Source organism: Canis aureus, chromosome 20 (assembly GCF_053574225.1).
Source record: "Canis aureus isolate CA01 chromosome 20, VMU_Caureus_v.1.0, whole genome shotgun sequence".
Lineage (NCBI taxonomy): Eukaryota > Metazoa > Chordata > Mammalia > Carnivora > Canidae > Canis > Canis aureus.
The window spans coordinates 19,036,920-19,058,796 of record NC_135630.1 but is presented as its reverse complement, the minus strand read 5'-3'; the positions used below and the strand labels follow the sequence as shown (position 1 = coordinate 19,058,796).

The following is a 21,877-nucleotide window of genomic DNA, read 5'->3' as shown; positions in this document are numbered from 1 at the left end:
TTTTTTTTCTAGTTTTAGTGAGAAGGAATAGTTTTAACTCAAGCATCTGTTTGACTGGTTATAGGAAGAGTGGCAGGAAAGAGCGTTTTAGGCTGGGATAGAATTTACTCAACCACTTTGTGAAGATTCTCAACTCTAGAGGTCCTGCTATGAAGTAAAGAGGAGAAAACTGTGAGCTGTGAGTCTTGAGGCAGTGTGGAAGCCCATCTCCATGCTGCCTGGGGTCCTGCTGCCTTTTCCCCTTTAAAGGGGCTACTTACTACTCTTTGAACAGAATCCTGGAGGAGAAATGGATTTTGATGGGGGATTAACCCATAACATAGAGATACAATCACTTTTTGTTTTATGCACAATAAAATTTTCTGATTTTTTTCCTCAAGTTTTAAGTTAACAACCAGGAATTGAATTTATTTTGCTCTCATAGTCTAAGCAAGTGTCATAAATTTAATTCCAGATCCAAGGAAAACTTGTAAAGAGAATTATTTTCAGTTGTGCTCCCAAATAGAGAATCGACTTTATTATGCTCCTGCTGGCAAAAAGAGGGGTCAAAATCTGGCAGGAAGACACCTTTTCAAAGAATTCCTAATATCACAGCTTAGTCCTATGGTTCTTTCCTCTTTTTGCACTGTTCTGCTAATTACTTCAACAAATAAGAATTCTTGATGCTAAAACAAACAAAAAAGCAGTCATAAGGAAGAATGCTTATGTTTATAGACATTCTCTTATATTCACCATTTTGCCAATGATAGATACAATGGCTTATTTAAGCAACCCTTTACTGGATATCTGTATGTCCTGAGTTTGGGGCTAGATACCAGAATCAATGGATATATCTGAAGCAGCTTCAGCCCACAAGAAGTTTTCAGCCTAGGAGGGAAAACAGAGAAGTTTAGTAGTAGTAGGTGGTAAAGGTCAATAAGATTGGAAAGAGGTGGCATATCACATTTGGACATTTGGAGGCAGGGGCATTTGGACATCATTCATTCACTGAACATTTATTGAATGCTCATCTACAAGGCATCATTATAAACCAAATATTCTTAGTTCTTGTTACAAAAACCCTGAGTTCCACCTACATCATTTTCTGCATCCCATTTACAAAGTACAAAAGTTCCCTTATTCTTTTTTACATAATACATTATAGATTCTGTTTACATACCAGATGCATACCAAAAAGTTATATGTACATTTTGAAAAGTTAAGTGAGTTTTTAAAGACTATTTTTTTAAAAAATGCTTGTATGATTTTAATGGTAATGCACTGCAGTGTTTGGAAAATAAAGAAGGAATATATAACAATAATTTTACCACCCACACATGATCACTGTTAACAATTTATTGTATTACATACACACACACACACACAAATACACACAGGCACAGACATATGCACAGACAAACATACACTTTATACATAGTTGGGATCATACAGAGTATACAGTTTTGTATTGTGCGTTTTTCACTGAAAATGAAACATGAAATATCCTAAAGGGGTACATACAACCTTTCTATGTGATCACACCTGCAATAATGATTCACTTCAAGGAATATTTTTGTCAGTTGAAATAAAGTAGAATTTGCATTAAGGAATTCACCTGTTATAAGTCTGAACTTTTCTCCTGTAGTTTTTTTTTTTTTAAGATTTATTTATTTATCTTAGAAAAAGAGAGCACACAAGCAGGGGGAGGATTAGAGGGAGAGCAGACTCCCCGCTGAGCACAGCTGCCCCGCCCCCAACACAGCTCCATGTCATGACCCTGAAGCCATAACCTGAGAGAAAATCAAGCGACTGAGCCATACAGGTGCCCCTGTCCTGCAGGTTTTATGACAGCAGAATAAAAATATACAAATAATATACAAATAAGTTGGCCTGAGAATTTCCTGTTTTCACCTGTAATGAAGAAACACTAAAATCTGAGACCTTTATTTTTTCTTCTGCCTTTTATAAAAGGATACCAAGAAAGTTGTATATTCCTGCCTTATTATGAGAATGACCATGGCATAAAAGTTTAAATGTCCTTATAACAAATTTACTGGCAAAAAAATAGAAAATCAATTGTCTTGATAAAAATAAATGTCTAGCATATTTTAAAAATTCTGATGCCTCAACAATCAGGATGCCTGGTGGCTCAGCGGTTGAGCATCTGCCTTCCGCTCAGGGAGTGATCCGGGGTCCGGGGATAGAGTCCCATACCGGGCTCCCTGCGAGGAGCCTGCTTCTCCCTTTGTCTATGTCTCTGCCTCTCTCTGTATGTCTCTTATGAATAAATAAAATCTTTTTAAAAATTCAGAACAATCATTTTTAGAATGTTATTTTTTTCCTATTACAAAAGTAATACATGCTTCTTAGAGATAATTTGAAAAATGTAAATGTAGAAGGAAAGAAAACCAGCAGTAGTAATACCACCCCAGGTTATCTTTTCTAACATTTTGTTAAATATTCATTTTTTTCCATTCAAATGATTACAAAGTTATAATCAGACACTCTGTCTCCTGATTTTTAGTTGACATCATAAAAATTGTTATATCCTCCATATAATTTTAAAATATTGCTTAATAGCATAATGTCCATCATATAAATGGGTCATAACTTAACCACTTGCCTTTTACTCAATATTATACATATTTACAGGTTTTTTTAGTGAAAGTGAATCGATTTGTGTGTGAAGCTTTTTCTGTATTTAGGCTATTTTCCCTAGGTCAGTGTTATGTGTGTGTGTGTGTATGTGTGTGTTTTAAGATTTTATTTATTTATTTATTTATTTATTTATTTATTTATGAGAGAGAGAGAGAGAGACCAGGGAGTGGGGGCGGGGGGGGGGGCAGCAAGAGAGAGACAAGCAGACTCCACACTCAGCGTGGAGCCGGACAAAAGGTTCCATCCCAGGACCTTGAGATCGTGACCTGAGCCAAAATTAAGAGTTAGATGCTCAACTGGGTGAGCCATCCAGTTGCCCCAAGGTGATAGTTTTTTGATACATCAACCTGGCTAGCCTACGGTCCCATTATTCAATCAAACATTAATCTAGGTGTTGCTCTGAAGGCATTTCGTGGATGTGATTAAAGTCATAAACAATTGATTTCAAGTAAGGGAAGTTATCCTAGACACTCTGGGTAACTTCACTCAATCAATTGAAAGGTCTTCAAAGTAGAACTGAGGCTTTCCTTGGAGAAGAAATTCCTCCTAAGGACTACAGCTTCTGCTCATACAATGTCCAAAAGTTCCAGCCTGTCCTTCCTGATGGCTTGCCCGACAGGGAAAGACTTTGGACTTGCCTAGCCAAACTCCACAACCCACAAACCAATTCCTTGCAATTAGTATCCTCTATAGATATTCTACTGGTTCTGTTTCTCTGGTCGAACCCTGACAGATACATTTATGTTCTCAGAAGCATACATACTAGGTCGAAAGGTTCACCCAACAAAAAGTCCAAAATACTATTCTTGTTGCTTTCTTCTTATAACTTTATCCATGATTTTTAAGATATTTAGGTGATGTTCTTCTTGCTGACTAATCTCACATAGCCTAAAATTGAGCAAGTAGCTGGAATCATGCTTGACTGAAGACCTGTTTCATGACTAAGATAAGAAAAATTACATTCAGAACCAACCATACTGGGAGCATTTGTTCAGCTTGTGTGCTAAACAAAGTGTAACCAAGATGGCCCAAATCTTTCTCCAACAGTGCTGGCAGTATTTCAAAGTGTCTCATTAAGTGGGAAATATCAGAAAGGGAGACAGAACATGAGAGACTCCTAACTCTGGGAAATGAACAAGGGGTGGTAGAAAGGGAGGTGGGCAGGGGGTGGGGGTGACTGGGTGACGGGCACTAAGGGGGGCACTTGAGGGGATGAGCACTGGGTGTTATTCTATATGTTGGCAAATTGAACACCAATAAAAAATAAATTTTAAAAAAAGTGTCTCATTATCCAGGCAATCCAAGGACTTCTATGATACCAATCTTTCCATTGGACTGATTATTTTAAGTGGACTATTTTTATTTATAATGTAATATCACACCTAAACAAAAAGACTTCACACACACGCCTATGTGTTCACACACATCTACCCAGATGTGGTTAGATGAAAAATGTCTTTAATGACTTTGTATTGATGAGAAAATAATAATTTCACACTGAGGAAGAGTATGTAAACTGGTTACTTATAAAGTCATGTGTGCTATTCTTTTTCTGGAAAGTTTAACAGGATACTAATAACACAGCAAGGTTTAATCAGTTTTTTGTTCTTCCATTGAGTATATATAATTGTTTATAAACTTAGATCAGATATGCCATTGTATATTCACCATTGCAGTACCTAAGAACAACTACAGATTTGAAGAGAAGGTTTTTAAAAGTCTATTAAAAATTTGCCTCAGATAAAAGAATTGGGCTATTTATAGAGTTCCTTCTGTCTTCTAAAGTGAATGGTTCTGGGCATTAGAAATAATTATAAAATGAGGATTCTCCATCTACATTAAATAATGAGCAAGATTAGAAATAACCCACCATGAGATAGTTTATAAATGTGATTCCTTTAGAATTGGAACTTAGATGGCCAAGGGGTGGACACAGCTGAGAAAGTCAAGTGTCTTACCAAGTTGGAGATGCCTGTGGGGCACACACATAGTTAACACTATATGAATGACAATTAGAAATTTAGGCCTGGACTTCAAAAGTGAAGTTAATAAAAAATATATTACTTATAACGTCCACATGAAGTAAAGTGGTTGTGTTTTAGTGTTCAAAATACACAATGTCATGATCTGCAAACATCAGTAAATGTGCTAAATGAATGAGTCCATCTTTTTTCCATTTGATAAGCAGTTTGATGCACTTAAAAAGTAAGAATCAATAGTGAAACCAGTCATACTGTACTTAGGTTATTATATATTTTATAAATATCCATTTTATTATGTTGAACAGATGGTCAAAATCAGTTTCAGGCAGTAACCAAGTAACTCTGTGTGATATAAACCTATAACTCACTTTCAGAATAGTTGTACATTTGGAATGGAAACATAGGGCACACATGACTAAATCCCATTCTCTGGTTAAGTAACTTTATACCATGCAAATAAGTGGACAATCTGTAAGTGAGACCTAGGATTTATGCAATTTTCCAAGTTCTAAAAATAAGTTATGTATTTTAATGGTCTTAATATTTTTAAAATCTCAGATGCTATTTCTATGATAAAAATGGATTCCAGATCACACCACAAGCATATATTATGTATATATGAGAAGGATTAACTTAATTGAAGTAATTTCCCTGATGGCTCAGATCTACATATTTTTAGCTGAAAGGTTCATAAAGCATGAAATACTCATCAGCCTTAAAGAATAATTCATTAACTGTATGGATTTTGCATAATTAATCATAATAATTGAATAAATGGGAAAAATCAAGTAACATATGGTTAAGCACTCTGGCATCAGTATACTTATTTCCCAAATAAGTAAAATCTCATTTCTTTGTCAGGATCTATTTCTGATTGGGAAACTACTTCTTGCTCTCAAAAAAAAATATTTTATAGATATTTTTATTCAGTTTTTATTGCCCAAATATGCCACTTATTTTATACACATTATGTTAAATAGGATATTTTTCTATACAGTCTCCAAATCCACTGATTAAAACTTCAGAAGAAATGAAGAACACAAATATTTTTAAAATCTAAAAAATTAAAAGGTGCCTGGGTGGCTCAGTCAGTTAAGCATCCAACTCTTGATGTCAGCTCAGGTTGTGGTCTTAGGGTGGTGGGATCCAGCCCTATGTCAGGCTTCACGCTGAGTTTGGTGCAGATCCTCTCTCTCCCTCTTCCTCTGCCCATCCCCCCCACTCATGCTCTCTCTCATTCTCTCTCTCTGTCTCTCTCTCTAAAATAAATAAATAAATCTTAAAAAAAAAAAACTTAAAACATTAAACGATATATTAAGGGTACTTATGACACTTCCATGCCAGCTAAAGTTTGAAAGTAATAGGACACATTATAAGTTTTGCATGATAGTTTTTTGGTTTTGAAAAATTCTCAGAAGTCCCTAAGAACTTTACTAAGTCTGATTCTTTATTCTCCAAGTGACAAGATGTTTGCTACAGATTTTGGCTTCAAAGCCTTCCTACGTTTAAGCTACCTTAAGATTTGTTTTCTATGCTGGCCCTGCCAATTACTCACTATTTAACTCACTGTTTGAGATAGTCAAGCACCAGTTTTCTCATTTGTAAAATGGAAACATTAATACCTGCCTCAGAGGTGTCTGTGAGGATGTGAAGAAAGATCATAAAGTTCCTAGCACAGGACCTGGTCCATTGTTCACAGCTAATACTTGGTGGCCGTTGTGGTGGAGATAGAGGAGGACGTGGTGTTGGCTGTTGATTGCCTATACAAGAAAACAGAGAATGCTTCCTGGGCTTCACTAATTGGATGTGGGAGTGGGTCTTTAAGTGCTAGTGTGCTGCAACTGGCTTGTTGGAGTGCCAATTGCTAAATATTCATCAATTTTTTTGAGTTTGGCAGTTGCGGAAGCATTTACACCATAGAAATTGGCAGGTGCTGTAAACCAGGGGTTCCTCCTACCCTATATATTACCCAGCACACCACTGGTGTTAAGCCTCATCTTATGAAATTTATTTATTAAAGAAATTTGCCTAGGGACACCTGTGTGGCTCAGCAGTTGAGTGTTTGCCTTTGGTTCAGGTTGTGATCTCCGAGTCTGGGATTGAGTCCCACATTAGGCTCTTTGTAGGGAGCCTGCTTCTTCCTCTGCCTATGTTTCTGTCTCTCTCTGTGTCTCTCATAAATAAATAGATAGATAGATAGATAGATAGATAGATAGATGATAGATAGATAGATAGATAGATAGATGATAGATAAAATCTTTTTAAAAATAAAATAAAATAATTTGTCCAACTTCAGGTTGTTCCTATGGCTGAAGATTTCAATAAATCCTTTATATACATGATTTAAGCTTAATGAATGGGTTACCCCAAGTGAAAATTAAAGGCAAACCTGCTATTCAGTACTCTGCTCTGCTGCTTCAACCTGCTTAATAATAAGCTGCATCTCATTTCTCAAGGCTTTTACTCACTATTTCAGTTTTCTATACCAAGTTGTCACTCAAAGAGGCAGTGGAAAGAGTTTTTTAAAAATCTACAACTAGGGCTGTCCGGGTGGCTCAGTGGTTTAGCGCCACCTTCAGCCCAGGGTGTGATCCTGGAGTCCCAGGATCGAGTCCTGCGTCCAGCTCCCTGCATGGAGCCTGCTTCTCCCTCTGCCTGTGTCTCTGCCTCTCCCTCTCTCTGTGTCTCTCATGAATGAATAAATAAAATCTTTTTTATAAATAAATAAATAGCTACAACTATTTTTTAAAAGCTTCTGTGTGTGTGTGTGTATACCTATATCTATACTTACACCCATAAACTATAGAAAGGAAAAAACCTGTGTACACCAACCAAACCAAGTGTGCACTTTCTTCCTGATCACACGGGAAGGTTGCATTTCCCAACATAAAAGGATCTGGATGGGCTCATGTGGCTAGCTCTGGCCTAAGAAATATGAGTGGAAGCAATCACATCTAAGTCCAGTCCTTAGCAAAAGTTCTCACATAATCTTTTCTTCTCTCTCTCAAGCATTCTTCCTCTCCTCCTCTTCTCCTTTCCCCATGTATGGAGCTGGGCATCCAAAATAGCAATATCAAATACCTAAGGCATCTCTGAGAAAAGAGTTGCCTCAACAGACTGCCTGACCTGCCCCAGACTATGACATAAGTGAAAACAAACCTACAGTGTGCTTTGCCACTGAGAGCTCAAGGGTGTCTTACTACAACAAAATCAACTCATAAATATCATCATCCTCCCCCTACATTTCTACGACAAATCTTCAGAAAGAAGGGGTGGGCAGGAGGCCTGTATTCAGAGAAGCCAAGATTTGTGATATTTCCATTCTCTATACTGGGAGTTTTCTTTAAAGAATGTTTACAAGAGAGGATCCCTGGGTGGCTCAGCAGTTTAGCGCCTGCCTTTGGCCCAGGGCATGATCCTGGAGTCCTGGGATCGAGTCCCATGTCAGGCTCCCTGCATGGAGCTTGCTTCTCCCTCTGCCTGTGTCTCTGCCTCTCTGTGTGTGTATGTCTCTGATGAATAAATAAATAAAATCTTTAAAAAAAAAAAAAAAAGAATGTTCACAAGAATAAATTTAATGCATAGTTTACTGTAGAAAAATCTAGAGGGAGAAATGGAATTATTTCAAAATCTTTTGAAATATACTGCTTTTGAAAGAGACGTGGGGCTAAGTCAGTTTTCTAAGAACTTGCAGTTTAGTGAGTCAAGTAGATTTTTTTGTTAATTGAACATTTTACATATTAAGCTAAAGTAATGTTTAGCTAAGTAAAATGTAAACTATAGGACTGTCTAATGGGTTATATTTACACTTCATGGCACATCATGTTAAATCCTGGTAAAATTAATAGGTCAAGTATCTTTAATCTCACTTTGTATATTTTGTTGAAAAGATATTATGAACTCCTAAAGAAACTATTTAACTGAGAATCAAAAAAAAAAAAAAAAAAAAGTTTCCCTCACTGCTTTGCCACACACCTGCTGTTAAGATCTTGAGCAAGTCACTTATGCTCTCTGAATCTTGGTTCTTCATCTAAGAAACTGTGGAAGTTAAGAATAGATGATTCTGTATGACCAAGAGTATATTTAAATTCTGAAATATGACCACTAAGAGTTATTGAATTGGGACCTGGAGACTCAGTGGGTTAAGTATCCAACTCTTGATTTCATCTCAAGATGAAATGATCTCAGGGTCCTGAGACCCTGATAATGATAATGATCTCAGGGTCCTGAGATGGAGCCCGAATCCAGTTCTTGCCACTCACCAGCAAGTCTGCTTGTCTCTATCTCCCTGTGCCCCTCCCTTGGCTTATGCACACTTGTATGTGCACTCATGCGTGCTTACACTCACTCTCTCAAATAAAAAAATAAATATTTTTTTAAAAAGAGTTATTGAATTTATAGACTTGCTTTTTAAAAATATATTGGTAGTAATAGCATGCCAAAGTCCTTGATCAGGCATATATCCAGTGCCTGAGAATTATACAGTTTCAAAATATGATCTCCTCTGTATCAATTTCTTTTATAATATGATTTCCAGAACTGTAATGTGTTGAACAACAGTCTTTGACGTCACCTAATATTAGTAAGAAAATAATGCAAAAATGTTTTATTTCTGGTTGTTCTATGAATGAGTGTAAAATATTTCCTTAAAATCACTTTTTTAGAAGAATTAATCATTGAGGTACACATCTTTAAAAGTATGCCTGCTTTTCAGGTGATCTGTAATTTCAATTTCATTATTCTAAAACTCTACTAAATGCGTGAGAGAGAAGTCAGTAGGAAGTTCATGGATAGATCTGGAAATTAACCCTAATTCAACTAATTTTTGTTGAGTACCTTCTATAAGTCAAGCTGTTTTGGACATTGTATGAAAAGACAAAACCTTATGGGAAAGATATTGCTCTGTCCTTCAAGGACAGAGCAAAAAATATAAAATAACTATATCATAAGTCAGGTCATAAAACCTGGTGAAAGCATCAGCTAAATATATAACTCAGAAAAGGGGAGTGTCACAGCCAAACAATAGTAAGAAGGCTTAACAAAGGATTTGGTATGTGAATGTATCTTGACGATTAATAGAATTCTGGTAGATGGAAATGAAGAAAATATTCCTAGTAAATGGAAGAGAAGGAGAAAATGTGCAAAGGTGAGAAAATGTAGTATAATCTTAGAAAAAGCACACTGGTAGGTTTAACTAAGTGTAGAGAGTAGAATAAGAACTCATGAGAGATTACATTGGGCAGGTAAGATATGGAGGGCTCTAAATACCAGGCTGAATATATGTACTCAATGTGAAATATGTGGGTGGATCACTAAAGATTCTGGTTACGGAATAACAAGCAGGCTGAGGGTGAGGTGAATTCATGATACTATCAGTAGTTTAGGGAGAAGACCAAGTTTTGGGGCCATCAAATATCAATGGAACCAATTAGACATGGACCATAGGATTGCTGGTGTCCTTAGATTCATGTTTCTTACACTTTTTCAAGGTCCCAAATGCTTTCAAAGGATTCTGTGGGAGAAGCTGCCCTGTTGGTCCCATGCTATTACTCTAAATGCCTCATTTTCTATGGTAGTTATCAAAACTAGGCATTGCCCACCATATTATCAAGATTAAAGGGGAAAGAAAACAGTCCCAAACACACCTCATTTCTAAAGTAGATATAGGACTCCTCCCCACCTCCTATGAATAAATAAAAACTTACAAGATTAAATTGTATACTGTATGCCCAAGAATCCTGCAGTGCTTTCATTTGCAAAACAAAAGATCATATTGTGCTAAGAAAAGCTGTCTACAATTTGTTTCTCAACCTTCTTTTAAATCTATTGCCCCTTTCTGATAAACCTAAAAATACCAGATTACTTGAAATTTCAATGTAAAGTAATGATGAAGAACATATCAATGTAGTTCTTCACCATCTTTCCTTCTTCCTGGCTGCCATAGCCATGAGGTGGAGCTGTGCAGTTTCAGTGAGTACAAGATCTACCCTAGACATGGGAAACCCAATGCCAAGACTGACAGGAAAGCTTTCCAATTTCTTAATGCAAAATGCCAGTTATCATTCCTTTTGCAGAGGAATCCTCAGCAGATAAACTGGACTATCCCCTACAGAAAAAAGCACAAAAAGGGACAGTCCGAAGAAATTCAAAATACAAAAACCTGGTATGCAGTCAAATTCCAAAAGACAATCACTGGTGCCATCTCTTGCTGATAGAATGGCTAAGAGGAATCAGAAGCCTGAAGTTAGAAATGCTCAACAAGAACCATCAGGATTGCCAAGGAACCCAAAGAGGCTAAGCAAACATCAAAAAAGACAGCAATGGCTGCTTCAGAGTTTCCCTTGAAGGCTAAGCAAAAGACTGTGAAGCCTGTAAAGGTTTCTGCACACTGGGTTGGTGGAAAATGCAAAGTTGGTGGATCAGATGTTTAAATAAACATCTAAGTATAAAAAATGAATACATAAAGTAGAACTGATAAATTCAGTAAATTCATAGGAAACAAAATCAGCATAGAGAAATTTCTTGTATTTCTATACACCAAAAATAAAGTAGCAGAAATAAAATTTTTTTAAAAATCCCATTTAAAACTACACCAAAAGGCAGCCCAGGTGGCTCAGTGGTTTAGCGCCACCTTCAGCCCAGGGTGGGATCCTGGAGTCCCTAGATGGAGTCCCACGTCCGGCTCCCTGCATGGAGCCTGCTGCTCCCTCTGCCTATGTCTCTGCCTCTCTCTCTCTCTCTCTCTCTCTCTCTCTCTGTCATGAATAAATAAATAAAAATTTTAAAATTAAAATAAATAAATAAATAAAACTACACCAAAAATAATAAGATACTTGGGAATAAACCTAACCAAAGAGACAAAAGACCAATACCCTGAAAATTATAAAACACAGATGAAAGAAACTGAAGATGACACAAAGAAATAGGAAGACATTCCATGCTCATGGGTTAGAAGACAAATATTCTTAAAATGTCTATAATACCCAAACCAATCTAGATGTTCAATACCATCCCTATCAAAAATACCAACAGCATTTTTCATAGAGCTAGAACAAACAATCCTAAAATTTCTATGGAACCACAAAAGACTCTGAATAGCCAAAGCAATCTTGAAAAAGAAAAGCAAAGCTGAAGACATCACAATTCTGGACTTCAAGTTATATGACAAAACTGTAGTAATTAAAATAGTATGGTATTGGCACAAAAATAGACACCTATATCAATAGAACAGAATAGAAAATCCAGAAATAAATCCACAATGATATGGTCAACTAATCTTCAACAAAGCAGGAAAGAATATCCAATGGGAAAATGATAGTCTTTTCAACAAATGGTGTTGGGAAAACTTGACAACAACATGCAGAAGAATGGAACTAGACTACTTTCTTACACCATAAACAAAAATAAATTCAAAATGGATGAAAGATCTAAATGTGAGATCCGAAACCTTAAAAATCTTAGAAGGGCACACAGGCAGTAATTTCTCTGACATCACCCATAGCAATTTTTTTCTAGATAGGTCCCCTGAAGCAAGGGAAGCAAAAGCAATAGTTCACTTTTGCTTTTAGTTCACTATTGGGATTACATCACAGTAAAAATCTACACAGCAAAGGAAACCATCAACAAAACTAAGACAACCTTTGGAATAGGAGAAGATACTTGCAAATGACATATCTGATAAAGTGTTAGAATCCAAAATATATAAAGAACTTAAAAATTCAACACCCAAAAACCAAATAATTCACTAAAAAATGAGCAAAAGCTACGAATATATATTTCATCAAAGAAGATATACAGATGGCCAAAAGACACATAAAAAGATGCTCAACATCACTCACCATCAGGTAAATGCAAATCAAAACTACAATGAGATATCACCTCACACCTGTCAGAATGGTTAAAATTAACAAGATAGGAAACAACAAATATTGGTGAGGTTGTGGAGAAAAGGAAACCCTCTTGCACTGTTGGTGAGAATGCAAGCTGGTACAGCCACTCTGGGAAAGAGTGTGGAGGTTCTTAAAAATAGAACCCTATGACCCAGCATCACACTATTGGGTATTTACCCAAAGAATACAAAAATACTAATTCAAAGGGATACATGTATCCCTATGTTTATAGCAGCATTACCTACAAAAGCCAAATTATAGAAGCCCCCCAGTGTCCATTGGTTGATGAATGGATAAAGAAGACACGGAACATACATACCTTTTAATGTTATTCAGCCATATAAAGGATGAAATCTCGCCATTTGCAATGATGTGGATGAAGCTAGAGAATATAATGCTAAGTGAAATACATCAGTCAGAGAAAGACAAATACCATATGATATCACTCATATGTAGAATTTAAGAAATGGAACAAATGACTGAAGGGGGACAAAGAGAGAGAGAAACCAAGAAACAGACTCAACTATAGAGAACAAACTGATGGTTAACAGAGGGGAGATGGGTGGAGGGATGGGTGAAATAGGTGATGGGGATTAAGAAGTGCACTTGTCTTGATGAGCACTGGGTGATTAAAACAAGTTAAAAATAAAAGAACACATCAAAGTAATTATACAATTAAGTATGATTTTTTAAAACTGAACATGCTCTTTTGGATTCTGATGTCACCACCAGCTACTTCCCAGAATACATCTCACACCCCTCCCACACCAGGCACATCTACAATATTTGAACAAAAACACTGATTCTAAAACAGAGCCCTTCATTATAAAAACAGTGAATGCTTTACTCTCTCATACATAAATCCTCACCCAGGAGGGCAAATTTATTAAACTTCCTAATTATCTACATAAAGAGAGTAACAAAAAGAGAGTAGCAGAAAGAAAAAAATAACAATGAATAATCCAAAAAGCATATTTTTTCTTTGCAATGTTAACTAAATTACTTTTCCAATTATGTTTAAATTAATCTATTATTGCATTTCCTAATCCCACACCAATTTATAATATAGGAGACAGAACAGAAATGGTGCTTATTAGAAGAAATCAGTGGTAGTTCCAAAGCATGTTAAAATAATCCATAAAACAGATAACCCACACAGAGAAATTTGAAAACCAAGATATTATAAGATTAGTGACTTACAAGATGGAAATATTCCTTCATCATTTTTTTTTCATCTTTTAGGTTGGTAGTGTTACAAAACAATTGAAACTTCCATTTTTCTACAATTCTATAAGTCTCTATACTTTTCCCTTATTTGACATAATTTTCCTTTGCTCTTCATCTTTCCCTTGATCTTCAGCCTTCTGACCTACCTAGAAACTATCAATCAACTAGATTGTCATTTCTCAGGAAAGTAGTGAAGCAAAAAGGGAGGGAAGAAGTCATAAAATGAGTTGTCATCCCTATTTTTTACAGATAAAAACACTGAGGGATCCCTGGGTGGCGCAGCGGTTTGGTGCCTGTGTTTGGCCCAGGGCGCGATCCTGGAGACCTGGGATCGAATCCCACGTAGGGCTCCCGGTGCATGGAGCCTGCTTCTCCCTCTGCCTGTGTCTCTGCCTCTCTCTCTCTTTCTCTCTCTCTCTCTGTGACTATCATAAATAAATAAAAATTAAAAAAAAAAACACTGAGCTGATAAATATCAAAATCAGAATTTAAACCCCAAAGTAACAACTTTCTGCAGTAATAAACAGTACTTTATACCTTTCTTAAGATTTATTTATTGTAGAGAGGGTGTATGTGTGCAAACAGGACTGGGTAGAGGGACAGGGAGAGAATCTGAAGCAGACTCTGCACAGAGCATGTGGAGCCCAATGATGCAAGACTGGAACTCAGGACCCTGAGATCATGACCTGAGCCAAAACCAAGAGTCAGATGCTTAACTGACTGTGCCACCCAGGTGCCCCAGCACTTTTTACTTTTAAAAGGACTTTCTACATATTATTTCAATGTATTTAACTTTCTTTGACCCTTCTTTGATCTGAAAAATGAATTTCTAAAGGCAAGAGTGAAACTTGTTAGGATTCATATTTATCATTTGTCTCCCTCTCTGATTTCATTTGAGCTGGAGGGGAGGTAGGTGGGGGAATGAGGCAATTGGGTGATGGGCATTAAGGAGGGCACTTGATATGATGAGCACTAGGTGTTATATGCAACTGATGAATCACTAAACTCTACTTCTGAAACTAAAAAAAAAAAATTCATGTTTATGATACTTGAATTTTTAAAATTTTCACATATAAATATAAAAATTATGGATAATAGTGCTGTGAAAATTTTGTTTCCTTGGATTTTTGTTAAGCCACATAGTTTTATAAAGTTACCTGTATATAAAATTTAGTATGACTTTACATATTGTGGTCTAATCAAGAAAATAAATATTTAGCCATATGACCAGTCCAAAAGAGATTAAGGCTAAAAGAAATTACTGCTTTTTAAAGTTATCTCATAGCAAAAGTTTTTGAGGATTTGTACTTAGTCTCAAAATATTGTTCACATTTTGCTGTGGCATACACACACTATTTTGAGAATTATAATACCCAGCACAATACCTTGTGAATATAGAATGTGCCAAACAGTTGTATTCATAAATGAACAAGTTAATGGCATAAGGTGTCAAAGAATAGAAAAGTATAATAATAAAGATTTAGAATGGAAATAAAAGTGGAACAACTTCAGTGATACTTTATAATAAAATGGCAATTTAGGAATGCATACATTCACTTAACTCATTAATGTTACTTCTATGCCATAATTTATTTTTATATTTTCAAAGTCCATGTGCATTTTATTTATTTTTTTTTAAATTTTTATTTATTTATGATAGTCACAGAGAGAGAGAGAGAGAGAGAGAGGCAGAGACACAGGCAGAGGGAGAAGCAGGCTCCATGCACCGGGAACCCAACGTGGGATTCGATCCCGGGTCTCCGGGATCGCGCCCTGGGCCAAAGGCAGGCGCCAAACCTCTGCGCCACCCAGGGATCCCCTCATGTGCATTTTAAATAAAGGTAAATCTAATGTTATGTTAAATTTGTTTTTCCATGCTAGAAAATCTGAAAACTTGATATTTTGTATTATTTGTTGATAGATTTCAATAGAAATCACATTAAAAGTTATTTAAGGATTTGTTTCCATTATAACCTCAGTATATATCGGGTATCCTTGTGCCCTGTTGCCCACCTATCTATTTTTTATTTTTACATTTGTTTGTTTAGTATTCAGTGATACGCTGACTTTTTTGTAAACCCCTAGATTTGCTAATTTTATATAAATCTAAACTATGTTAAAACACAAATCTGTTAACCAACATTTTTACATTTTATAACATATATTATTCTTAAATTGCCCTGATAGTAATTACCATGAATTTTCCCTATGCTGAATATTTTAGAATATGAAATTTTTCATATTTTATTTCTCAACCATATGAACAAATTGCATTGAAAGTATAAAACTAAAGTATACAAATGTCTTTGAACAAAGCAATGAATGCCCCCTAGTGTTTCTTGTTAGAATATCAGTTTTGATAAGATAAATTGAATATGTAAATATTATTTTCATAACTACTTAAAAAGCAAACTCATAAACAATTTAATCTGAATGTGTATAATGCTTTAAATTTCATAAAAAATGGAGTAGCAAGACATTTAGTTAAATGTTGTCTTGAGTAGATAATAGATATTATTATAATGTATACACAAGAGTGATAGAAATCAGAGCTATTCAGATTTTTTCAGATATGGGGCAGCTGACACACCTGAGACACATACCCCGACTTTCTTGTAATGTCTTTCTAACTAACTCCAAGCTAAAGTCATTAGGAATCATTCTTAAAACAGCAATATACATGTAATTAGTCCCCAAATCCATACCTCCCGTAAAAGGTCAGAATACCTACAGGACTTCTTTAGCATATAATTTCATTACAAATTGGGGTGCCTGAGTGGCTCAGTCAGTTAAGTATCTGTCTTTGGCTAGGGTCATGATCCTGGGGTCCTGGGATTGAGCCCCATGTTGGACTCCCTGCTTAGTGGGGAGCCTGCCTCTCCCTCTGCTTGCTCTCTCTCTCTCTCACTCTATCTCTCTCTGTCTCAAATAAATAAATAAAATATTTTTTAAAAAAGATAATCCCATTAAAAATACAATGAAATAGGGGTGCCTGGCTGGCTCAGTCACTAGAGATGTGAACTCTTGATCTCTCGGTTGTGAGTTTGAGCCCCATGTTGAATGTAGATATTACTTAAAAAATAAAATATTTTTAAAAAGAAATACAATTAAGCAATGATAATATAACTTTAATGTGGTGCTTTAGTTTATCAAATATTTCTGTGAGAATTATTTCAAGTCTAATGACTGTGTGAGTTAAAGATTATTTTTTATAAATTAATTTTTTATTGGTGTTCAATTTACCAACATACAGAACAACACCCAGTGCTCATCCCGTCAAGTGTCCCCCTCAGTGCCCGTCACCCACTCACCCCCACCCCCCGCCCTCCTCCCCTTCCACCACCCCTAGTTCGTTTCCCAGGGTTAGGAGTTAAAGATTTATACCACCATCTTAAAGATAAGGAAACAGAGGTCAAAAGAAGGTAAGTGGCTCACCCAAGGTCTTAAGAGTCATCATGTAGCAAAGCCAACTCGAATGCAGATATTCTATCTCTCAGGCTATGGTTCTTTCCATTATAACACACTACAAAGTAGCGTGAAGTTTTATTTTCCTAGAGTTGTATTACCTTTTAGTGATATTATCACTATACTTACTATCAGTAATACTTATTATCAGAGAGTCGAAAGTAAACCAAGAACATAGCCATGACACAAGACCCCTGGGCAGTTTCCAGGAGTTGTAAGTTACTGGTGCTCAAGTGCCTTTCTGTCAAGAACTGCAAAGTGTTTTTCACTCTGTAACATTGATTATTCCCTAGAATATTTCAGTAGTGTATGCCCCATTTCAATGATAAAGTCAAATACATCTGAATCTGCTTTTGAATCATTGCCAGCACTTAATATTGAAATGCAATACTGAATATAATTGATCATGTGGGTACAAAAATGATGTTCAAGTCCTTCCCTCTGTACATTTAAAAAAAAATCCTTGAAGACATTTTTCTAGAGGAAGTATTGGATTTGTCTGGATTCATACTCATTCTTGCCCAAATGCCCTTTTCACTGATACAAACAATAAGATTGTCGGCTAACTTAGAAATCCAACATGTGACCATGGAGCTTCAAAGCCTAGCCGGCTCAAAAGACACATGCCCTTTTCCACACATACACTAGTTAGCCAAGCAGGGAGAGACTCAGACCTGAGTTTAAGATGTCAAAATCTAATTTAATACATAAGAACCAAAATTTAGGCAACCCAGACACTAGAATATTCCATATTAAATAATATTATTAATATTAGAAGTAATATTAGATATTAGTAGACATGTCTCCACTTCCACATTTTCCATAAAACTTCCAGGAGTGGTATCACAGTAGCTAGGATCTCTAAGAAGCAAGTACCAAGACAGGATTTAACATGAAAGGATAGACATTGATGAAAGTAACTGAAGATACTACAAACAAGTGGAATGATATATTATGCTCATGGATTCAAAAAATTAATATTGTTTAAATGACCATACTACCCAAAGAAATATACAGATTCAATGCAATCCCTATCAAATACCAATAGCATTTTTCACAGAACAAAAACAAATAATCCTAAAATTTGTATAGAACTACAAAAGACCTCAAATAGCCAAAGCAATATTGAGAAAGAAGAAAGCTGGAGGTATCACAACCTCAGATTTCAAGCTATACCACAAAGCTGTAATAATAATCAAAAGAGTATGATACTGGCACAAATGCAGACACATAGATCAATAGAACAGTCTAGAAATAAACCCACAGGTATATGGTCAATTAATCCACAATAAAGGAGACAGGACTTGGTAAACAATTGGGAAAGACAGTCTCTTCAATAAACGGTGCCGGGAAAATAGACAGCTACATGCAAAACAATGAAACTAGACTGTTTTCTTATACCATACACACACACACACACACACACACACATACACACACACCCCTCAAAATGGGTCAAAGGCTTAAATGTGATATGTGAAACCACAAAATCCTAAAAGAAAACATAGGCAGTAATTTCTTAGACATTGATCTCAAACAATATATTCTAGATATGTCTCCTTAGGCAATAGAAACAAAAGCAAAAATAAATTATTGGGACTACACCAGAATAAAAAGCTTCTGCACAGCAAAAGAAACCGTCAACAAAACCAAAAGACAACCTACTAAATGGGAAAAGATATTTGCAAATGATATATCCAATAAGGGGTTAGCATCTAAAATCTATACAGAATTTACATAATTCAACACCAAAAAAAACCCCAAATAATCTGATTTAAAAATGGGCAGAGACCTGAATAGACATTTTTTTAAATATTTATTTATTTATTTATTTATTTATTTATTTATGAGAGAGAGAGAGAGAGAGAGCAAAAGAGAGAGCACGAGCAGTGGGGAGAGGGAAAAAGAGACTCCTCACTGAGCTGAGAGCCTGACGAGGATCTTGATCCCAGGACACTGGGCTCATGACCTGAGCTGAAGGCAGATGCTTAACCATATGAGCCATCCAGGTGCCCCCTGAATAGACATCTGTCCAAAGAAGACATACAGATGGCCAATAGACACATGAAAAAATGCTCAACATCACTTGGCATCAGGGAAATGCAAATCAAAACCACAGTGAGACACCACTTCACATCTGTCAGAATGGCTAAAATCAACATGAGAAACAACAGTTGGCCAGGATGTAGAGAAAAGGGAACGCTCTTTCTCTATTGGTAGAAATGTAAACTAGTGCAACCATTGTAGAAACAGTATGAAAGTTCCTCCCCAAATTAAAGAGGGGTACCTGGGTGGCTTACCTTATTAAATGTCCAACTCTTAGTTTCAGCTCAGGTCATGATCTCTGGGTCATGAGATCAAGCCCCATGTTGATCTAGCCCCACCACTCAGCATGAAGTCTGCTTGAGATTCTCTCTCCCTCTCCCTCCCTCTCTATCCCTCCTTGGTTGTTCTCTCTCTCTCTCTCTAATAAATAAATTAATTGATTATTTTTAAAAATTAAAGATAGAAATAGTATATGATCCAGTAATTCCATTACTGGATATTTACCCAAAGGAAACAGAAACACTAATTTGGGAAGATATATGCCCTCCTATGTTTATTACAGCACTATTTATTTGGAAGCAACCAAAGTATCTTTCAATAGATGAACAAAGAAGATGCGCTACACACACACACACACACACACAACACACACAGGAATATGACTCAGCCACAAAAAAGAATAATACATTGCCATTTGCAAAAACAACACAGATGGCCCTAGAGGGTATTATGCTAAGTGAAATAAGACAAAAAAAGACAAATACTATATGAGTTCAAGTATATGTGGAATATAAAAGACAAAACAAATGAACAAACAAAAAACCAGACTCTTAAATACAGAGAACTGGTGGTTGCTAGTTGGGAGGTGGGTGGAAGGATTGGTGAAATAGATAAAAGGGATTAAGAGGTGCAAACTTCCAGTTATAAGATAGATAAGTTACAGAGATAAATATAGTAGAGGAAACATAGTCTATAATATTGTGATAGCATTGTATGGTGACAGATGGTGACTGACTATACTTACTATGGTGAATGCTGACTCATCATAGAATTGTCTGACCAATATGTTGCATACCTGAAACTAATATAACGTATGTCAATTATACTTCAACAATAATTTTTTTAAAGTAGAGCTCATAGAAGCAGACAGTAGAAGAGTGGTTATCAGGGTCTGAAGGAATAGGGAGACATTGGTCAAAGGGTAAAAAGTCGTAGTTGTGTAGGATGAATAAGCCAGAGATCTAAGGTATGGGCAGATGATTATATTTAATTATACTGCATTGATCACTGGAAATATGCTAAGAGAGTAGATTTCAGCAGCACTCATCATACACACACACAAGTGGAGGAGGAAGTGACATATTAATTAGCTTGAGAATCTGGTATTCATGTCACCATGCATATATGTATCAAATCATCATGCTGTACCCCTTAAGTTATATGCAATCTTTATTTAAAATGCATAAATGAAAAGTACAAGGATTTTATTAGAAGGAAATGCCTGTGTACAAGGAAATAAGGAGGGAACTGGGGAAAGCTGGGAGAGCTCTCAGACTGTATGCAAGCCTAATCTGCAAGAATAAGATTGAGAGATGGTTGAATGGACACATCTGAGATGTCCTGGAGACAAGGTGGGCCAACAAAGGAGTCACACCTGTGTTCCTGGATGAGGTGGGCCTCAGTATTACTGTATTCAGTCCTTGGCTGGAGCAGCCAGTAGGAAGTATGGCCTAGGACAAACCAAGGGGTAGATGGATCTCAAAGCACAGCAGCTGGAGCCCTCCATCCATGAGGAGCTTTGCTACTGTTCCACCACAGGTACTATGAAGGACATGCACGGAAGAGAAACTTTTCTAAAACTCTTTAACACTTTAGAGGGAAGGGGTACTTGGGTGGCTCAGTGGTTGAGCATCTGCCTTTGGCTCTCTCTGGGTGTGAACTCGGGATCTGGGATCAAGTCCCACATGGGGCTCCCCGCAGGGAGCCTGGTTCTCCCTCTCCTTGTGTCTTTGCCTCTTTTTGTGTTTCTCATGAATAAATAAAATCTTTAAAAAATAAAAAATAAAACATTAGAGGAAAGGCCCATTTTTATCAGAAATGCATTAGGGTTTTTTTTCCACAAAAAAAGCTAATTCTGCATAATTTAGAAACAATATTTAGCACTCCTATAAATAGAATAGGATACTGAGAAAAGCATTATGAATTACAATTTATAGAAAATGAAAATTTCTAAATCATCAAATAAAAATTGTTCAGTAGTTTTCTTCGACACCAGGTGGAGCTCTTTTGCTTTTTAAAATAAGGGAAGAGACCCCTTTTTTTTCTTAATTTGATACAGATTTAGGCTGATTATGCATAGCTCTTAAGTCATCTTGTAAAAATCATTTGAGTGCTTTCACGCCAATATTTGTCACCATTTAAAATTAGATAATTTTTACAAATAGCACAGACTAGCTGAAAGTGCAGTGTTAATAAAACGAGATCACTAAGGTTAAAAATACTGTTAACTCTCTAAAATAAAGTTGTAATTAATACCGCTTCAAATGTCTACATTCTTCTAAAGGAACAAGTTAAGAATCTAATTTAAAACTCATAGTAAATCCTTAAACAAATCAACAACTATGGAAAAAG

General features: G+C 36.1%; 1 protein-coding gene and 1 pseudogene across 2 annotated transcripts in view; one reads left to right on the top strand and one right to left on the bottom strand.

Annotated features, from left to right (window-relative positions):
- Positions 1-725: 725 nt before the first annotated feature.
- Positions 726-21,877, bottom strand: part of LOC144291519 (uncharacterized) — a 49,000-nt gene continuing 27,848 nt past the window's right edge. The window contains exon 2 of one of the 2 annotated variants that reach the window (XR_013358817.1): positions 726-867. Coding sequence is in view for 1 of the 2 variants with exons in the window: in XM_077861108.1 (XP_077717234.1) it covers positions 6,183-6,379 (197 nt within the window). In the remaining variant the exon portion in view is untranslated. Of the gene's footprint in view, positions 868-6,008; positions 6,380-21,877 lie in introns of those variants that run through there. The other variant, XM_077861108.1, reaches the window with a different exon arrangement.
- On the top strand, positions 8,432-11,050 carry LOC144291338 (large ribosomal subunit protein eL24 pseudogene; annotated as a pseudogene).